Source organism: Nansenia antarctica, assembly GCF_963989245.1.
Source record: "Nansenia antarctica genome assembly, chromosome: 3".
Classification (NCBI taxonomy): domain Eukaryota; kingdom Metazoa; phylum Chordata; class Actinopteri; order Argentiniformes; family Microstomatidae; genus Nansenia; species Nansenia antarctica.
The window spans coordinates 15,697,986-15,705,485 of NC_137688.1; the positions used below are offsets into that span (position 1 = coordinate 15,697,986).

At 46.6% G+C, this 7,500-nt stretch overlaps 1 protein-coding gene across 1 annotated transcript in view; it reads right to left on the reverse strand.

Moving 5' to 3' along the window:
* The window catches only part of LOC308153774 (teneurin-3), a gene marked incomplete at its 5' end in the record, with an annotated part of 137,292 nt that overhangs the window by 44,055 nt on the left and 85,737 nt on the right, over nt 1-7,500 (reverse strand). Inside the window, 2 exons of the mRNA XM_080526966.1 lie at nt 4,148-4,382; nt 5,776-5,922. Of these exons, the coding sequence (XP_080383092.1) occupies nt 4,148-4,382; nt 5,776-5,922 (382 nt within the window). The remainder of the gene's footprint in view (nt 1-4,147; nt 4,383-5,775; nt 5,923-7,500) is intronic.

Sequence of the window (7,500 nt, forward strand, 5' to 3'; positions counted from 1 at the left end):
CATGCCGACGACATCAAAGAGGCCTCCCTCGACTCTCAGGTACGAGTACTGCAGACATCCAGTCAAGCTTCATCTAGGCTAGGTTTGAACAATTTAGCAGATTTTTGTTAGGTCTTTTTTTAGGTCTTTTTTTTTCAGGTCTGTCTGTGTCTCTCTGTCTCTGTCTCTGTCTCTGTCTCTGTCTCTCTCTCTATGTCTCTGTCTCTGTCTCTGTCTCTGTCTCTCTGTCTCTCTGTCTCTCTCTCTGTCTCCGTCTCCGTCTCTGTCTGTCTCTCTGTCTCTCTCTCTGTCTCTTGTCCCTGTCCGTCTCCACTCCCTCCCTCTCCCTCTTTCTCCCTCCACCTATTCCCCCCCCCCCCCCCCCCCCCCCCCATCGCTCCCTCCCTCCCCTCCCCTCTCTATTAATCTTCTCCAGGCCGGTCTGACCATACAAGAGCTGACCCCCCCCCCCCCCCCCCCCCCCATATGAACATTCAGTAAAATGAGCTAGCGTAACCACAGACATGAGTAATGTAAAACAGCCGCTCCTCTCTGTCAGTGTCAGCCAGGAGCATCCTCTAGGGACATGTGATATGGCTACGGGGGCTAACCGCAACATATGTACAGTATTATTATGGCCTCTCTGTGCCATAAGAGAGATGGAGGAAGGGGGTAGAGTGGGGTAAGGGGAGAGTGTGTGTGGGGGGGGGGGGGGGGAGAGAGAGAGATACTGTATATAGAGAGAGGGGGTAGAAATGGAAAAGAAGAGAGAGAGAGAGAGAGGTAGAGAGAGATATATAGAGAGGGGGGAAGAAAGGGAAAAGAAGAGAGAGAGAGAGAGAGTAGAGAGAGATATATAGAGAGGGGGGAAGAAAGGGAAGAGAGAGAGAGAGAGAGAGAGAGAGAGAGAGAGAGAGAGAGAGAGAGAGAGAGAGAGAGAGAGAGAGAGAGTAAGTGAGTGAGTTTACAGCGGTGCTCTGAAACCTGACCACACAATGAAAAGCGTTTTCTTCTCCTCGGCTCTCCTGTTCTCCGGGTTCCTCTCTGTAGGCAACAATAGAGAAGACGCTCGCCCACCCCTGCCCTCCAAGACATGTGACACTGTCTAGACTAACCCAACAATGCTACTGGTCACATTCATCCTTCATAAGCCCTTCCTCAACCGTTTCTCCAGTTTTACAGCTGGGTTCCACTTACAGGCTTCGTGTAAAAGATCTGGGACAAAAATACTGTTGTTTTTCGTTCAAACACTACACTCGAGGTGTGCTTGGTTTAACTTATCCTGTGGAACAGAATTCAGCCCAGGTTGTGAACATGCAAGGCACGTTTCAGCGGGGAAACAATCAATCATGACAAGTCAGAATGATAATTCATCACAAATATTTAGCCCACAGTCAAATTAACCTGTGACATTTCACAGTAATTAATGTGTTGATCGTGAATGCCGTACAACCTACTTTGGCAATTTAATTAACAAGTCAAGTCTGAGTGGGAGGTGCATCGATATTCATCGCGTTCGGAAATTAATTAATGTCAAACTGTGTGGGATGATCTTTGCTTGCTTAAGACTCAATGGAGGTCTACAGATACGAAACTTTAGAATGAAAATGATTCTGCTGTTGTGAAACCCACCTTTCCTGCCTTCCCTGCCTTTTCCTAAATGTCTGTTTTAATATAAAATAATAAGACAATAGCGTTTTTTTTTTCTCTTCAAAACCACACATACAGTAGCAAAACATCTGTCAGCATTTCCATGACTACCACACCTTTTGTTGACAGCCAACATCTCCACGTCATGAGCCCTGAGGTGTGATTAACACCTGCCCCCCAGAAGCCTCACTGTCGCTTCACTCTCATCATGGTGAACCTTACAGTTATAAATGGCCTACTCATTTAGACCGTAATGGCTATTAGCGACACAGAAAGACAATAGCCGCTAGAAGAAGCCAGCACACACCCAGCCAAAACATAGTTCACTTAAGCCACAACAAAAACATTTGTCTAAGTAAGTGAATCGTCTATCCATCAGTCTAACAGATATTACTCTATGCCAAAACCAGGGGCCATTGGCAGTTAGAATGCTAGAAGGAAGACTTTTATATATATGTGGTTGCTTAGGTTGTGTACAGTACGTGCGTGCGTGCACTCAGTGTTGTCCATTGCAACCTTACAGGTATAATATAGCATAATACGGTAGAAATGAACAACTTCTTCACATCAACTTTCCCAGCAAACAAGCTGTTTGTAGAAACTACACCCTGAAAAAAGCGGAAACTTTCTGCCCTCTGTCAAAACCTCACAGAGCGGGGAGAGCGGGTGATCAATCTGTAATGTGCTCCACCTTTGACCACCTCATTGAAATACGTCCGTCAATATGTTTTATTCAATATGTACGTACTAGCTCTTTAAAATACTAAATGTGGTAGTCTAATGATTATGATGCCCTGGCCAAACACAATTAGTGCATTGTTTTTAGCACGGTATTGATCTGATTCATTGATTACACCGTTACGTCAACACAGGGACGTGTCCTGACCTCACCATGGGTACCTGGCTAGTCATGAGGGCCCAAGGGCTGCTGGTGCTCACGGCTAAGAAAGTACCGCAACTTCAATTTCAGAACTAATAAAAGTAACGTTACAGAAGATAAAAAGCGAAACGTAATTTTTCAGCAGAGGAACTTATACATGTGTGTGCCAGATATGGGATTGGCATTAAGCTGAAAACAATGAGGATGAGGATTATGAGCAATCCAACGGAGAGGGATTGACTCTTTCTATATTTGCGGTAAAGTGTGCTATTTACATAAGGATTACTCCCAAAAGTACTGGAGAGAGTTGGAGGGAAACATTCCCAAAGCATTCGACACACAGTTGGCAATCATTTTCCTCCTCACCATCTGAAAAACAAACTCAGCTTATGATTCAGAACAGACGGCAGACACAGAGAGAGCATTGAACTTCCAATGAAAAATAGATTTCTCTGTCTGCAGAGGAATTTGCAGACTGCAAATTGAAATCAGATCGTGTTGTTTTATTCATTGGGGAGAATCCCTTACACCTTTATGTCTCGGAATGCCGAAATTTGATTTGGTTATTTCCATTACCACTTTTCACATCAGAGTAACGTCTGATATATACAATCCTTTTTTATCGATATGAAACTCAGACACATCCCCTTGTTCTCCCTGCTCATAATGCAGTGTGGGATGGAGGTCCCTGAGAGCAACCACAAAGCTGTTTCTTACAAGCAACAAATCAACATAAAACAAAGATTGAACCAATTCAGGCCTTTTCTTTACTAGTCACAACTGCCTCCAACTCCAGCCCTAGTCCTTACTCTCTAGCTGCTGCTGGAGACTTGGGTGTTTTAGATAGTTGAAAACAATATGGCAACATGTAATAATAATAATTATCATCATCATCATCATCATCATCTGTATAGCAAGAAGAAGAAGAAGAAGAAGAAGAAGAAGAAGAAGAAGAAGAAGAATACATTACATTTGAAAGCGCATTTCAGGACATCCAAGGACACTGTGTTTATATATATATTTATTATATATAAAAAAGCTAAGAAAACAGAACTAGTCAGTTGCCTAGTGACACAGAAAAAAAGAAAGAAAGTAAGAAGAAGGAGGAGAAAGTGGTAAAAGGAGAAGATAACACCTCTAAAAAAAGGCCAGCGTGAAAAGAAGTGCTTTCACCCATTAAATCAGAGGGGAGGATGAAGCAATCGCCACTTAGCTTTCATCCATCCAATATCCAAAGTGCTCAGATCTACAGGAATGCCATAGGGGTACAAGGTATGGAGCAGAGGGGTTGGTTTTACATTTATGTTAAACTCATTTAGCTTTTAAAGCTCTTAGTAGGGACAGTTGTTCAGCTGATGTAGGGTGTTGGGGGGGTGGGGGTGTGGCGGGGGGGGTAGTGAGGGGTGGAGAAGGAGGAGCCCAGGTGTAGCTTACAGAGACGGTGTGGAACCGTGGAACAAAGTCATCATATATGGCATTTAGCTGACACTTCTATCCAAAGTGACTTACATTGCAGTGAGTGCCTACATTTGTCAGTATATACACGGTCCCAGCGGGAATTGAACCCCTAACCTAAGCAATGTTAGCGCCATGCTCTACCAACTGAGCCACGGAGGACCATAGTATCCCCTCACTCACCTGCGGTTGAAAGGGTTGTCGCCGGGAATCACATGACTCCCCCCAGGCGCAACCAGGAAGCGGACGCGGTCGTAGAAGGGCTTGGAGGCAGGCAGGGAGGAGGAGGAGGAGGAGGAGGCTGATCCTTGGGCCAGGGCAGCGAGGGTGGTGGGGTCCGGGGAGCCTTGGCAGTAGGTCTGACCCTGGCAGGTGTTCTGGGTGCAGCAGTCCGGGTCCATGCAGTCCACCAGCCCGTCTGGAACCACGGCAACCAACATGGAGTCAGACTGTGTTATCTTGACCCCAGCTGACAACAAACAGTCACACTGCACTATTCTTATGTCGTATTGCAGTGCACTATTCTTATAAGCACTTCTCCATCTCTATTATTATTATTATTATTTTTCACTTATGTTTTTGTCTGTTTTTTGTCCTCGCACTTTGTTTATTGTTATGCAATACCAAAACCAAAGCAAATTCCTTGCATGTGAAAACTTCTACAATCTGTTTCTGATTCTGCTTCTGATTCTGTTTCTGATGCTGATTGTGACCAACACATTTACAGTGAGGACACAGGACCTCTCTTAGAGCCCGGGCCACACCGCTGGCCCGTACCTCATCAGAGTATGTGCGTTTCATTTCGGCGCCCCATGTTAACGGGTTTAGAGCAGCCACACAGCCCGTGTGAGGCGCGTGTCTCAAGCGTGTCTCACGCTGGCTGCTGTGGCATGCTATCTAGAGAGTCGGACTCTCGCCTATTTTTTCCGCATGCTGCGCATGTGAAAATGATCTGTTGATAGTCATATTGACATATGTAAATATGTCATAATATTTTTTCTTTAAATCAACACTTCCGCTCTCTGTTTCAAATTAAAAGCTATATTAAAATACGGCAGTCGTAGCAGAAACCTCACGCATATTATGTTAATTAGTGAAGAAATATGCATACAAATCAATTAGAACTGTGTAAACAAGTCGAGACATGTCTAAACAAGTCTCTCTCTCTCTCTCTCTCTCTCTCTCTCTCTCTCTCTCAACGAGGGTAAAAAAAAAAAACATTCATCATTATCGCTTATCGGAACGCTCATCAAGGATGGATGACAGCAAACTCGTTGTGGAGGTCGAAAAATACCCAGAGCTCTATCAACCGCAGAATAAGCATTACAAAGACATTAGAAAAAAAGAGAAAGCATGGGAAGAGGTTACCTCAGCTGTTGATGCAGAAGGTTGAATATATTTGGTTCTTTATTTGTGATGCATGACATGTCGACTTTCACCCCAGATAAGTAACTTGAAGCCAATATAGAACTGCAGCAGAAACGCTGTCTGTATGGACGCCGCAAGCGTGAGAGCCGCAGCAGTTCCGCCGCGCACACGTGCGGCTGAGATAGAGGTCGGCGGTGTGTGTTTGAGCCGTAAGGCTTCCACTCATCCTGCGTCGGAAGTCAATGATAATGATTCCTGGGTTTTGGCTGTATTAAGTATGAGGTGATAGCTTGGGTCACCTCAGAGCGGTAGTTAGTAGTTAGGGTTAGGGGTCAGGGTTAGTTGTTAGGGTTAGGGGTTACGGTTAGGGGTTAGGGTTAGGGGTCAGGGGTCAGGGGTAAGGGTGACCCTAACCCTAAGATGTACCATTCCGCTGTTCTTACCCCCCTCGTTGTCCTTGCCGTCCGAGCAGAGAGTCTCCGTAGCAACGTCACATCCCAACCCTCTCCAACCTGATTGGCAGATGCATCGCCAGCCGTTCTGGTCCAGAATGCACCTGCCGTTGCTGTTACACAAGCCTGGGCAGCCGTCTGTCAAAACAGAACATGTCAATCACATATACCAGCCAATCAGAGAACAGAGAGACAGGATGAGGGGAAGGAGACAAGGACAAAACCTGGACATTCATAGGTTAAAAGGACATGTCACGTCATACACGCTGGCCAATCAAGGGAGACAAGAAGGGGGGGGGGGGGGGGAGATGGGACAAGACCCGGACACTATGTTAAAACGATGTCACTCATACACACTGGCCAATAGGAGACAGAGGGAGGGGACAAGGCCTGGCCCTTCATATTGGACAGGGGTAGGAAAGGGACAACAATGTCAAGGGTGAGACATCTGACAGGACTCAGGGGTGGGGTTAGTGGTGGGGAGTGGTGGTGGGGAGTGGTGGTGGTGGGGGGTGGTGGTGGTAGTGGTGGGTGGTGGTGGGAGGGGGGGGGGGGGGGGGAAGGGATGTTGCAATACTGTAATTTCACATGAATTCTCCAGCAGCTGGAGTTCCACGCTAACTAACACACTTTCATACAGACACTTGGACTTCAATCGGCTGATACAACAATGTGGTATCGTATCATAATGAGCCATACTGATCTTTTTTTTTAAAGTGCTGATTGATTAATATTTAGAACTTCCTGCAGTACTTATTACTCCAAATACCAATTTCAATTCATGTGAAGCTACAGCACATTCAAGGGAAGACATCGACACAGACAGAAGGTTTGTTGTTTTTCATCAAAACAGGGACAGTGAACGGTGCTTAAAGGGATAGTTCACAATTTTACAACTTGAAGTCGGATGCTTCCCCACCAGGGGGGTATGTGTGTGTGGTGGTGGTGGGGGTGGGGGGGGGGGGGTTGAACAGAGAGCAGACCAGGACTACAGCACAGAACTACAGTACCCCCCATCCTCTCAGCTTGTACTGTGTTGTAACCGACAGAGAGAGAGCGAGAGTGAGAGAGAGAAAGAGAGGGAGTCAAACAGGGAGAGAGAGGGGGGGCTGAGCGGGTTAGAACCAGTTAGGAGGACAGAACAGAATGGACAGAACAGAACCGGGGACTAGAAAACCAGGAGGTGCAGACAGCTGAAACAGGAAGTGCAGACAGCTGAAACAGGAAGTGAAACATCATGATAGACTTGACCAGAACACACACATGTGTACGCCGTGCTCGGGGGTGGGGGGAGGGGTGGGGGTGGGGGGGACGGTGGGTGGGCAGAGAGGCAGGGGGAGGGAGGGATTGTATGTGACGACAATCTCCCTAGCGGGGGGGGGGGGGGGGGGGGGGGTTGTTGGATTTACCTTTATATCCTATCTTGACTGCTCCTATCACCATTGAGGAGAGGAAAACATTTGGAAAAGAGATTACTGACTGTATGTCTCGGGGAAGGTGGGGGGAGGGGGAAACCGGAGGACGGGGGACTCGTTCTTAATGCATTGCGTTTGACGCCGTTCCTTGTTTTCGTTCCATGCATTACAATGAGCCCCTGTCCTCCGATTTCTGCCTCTCACCGGCCTCCCCTGGTATCTCTATATGGCAGAATGCCTGAGACCGACAAACACATTGGCTGAGAGGAATTATACAGGAAGAAATACAAAGGGAGTGGTG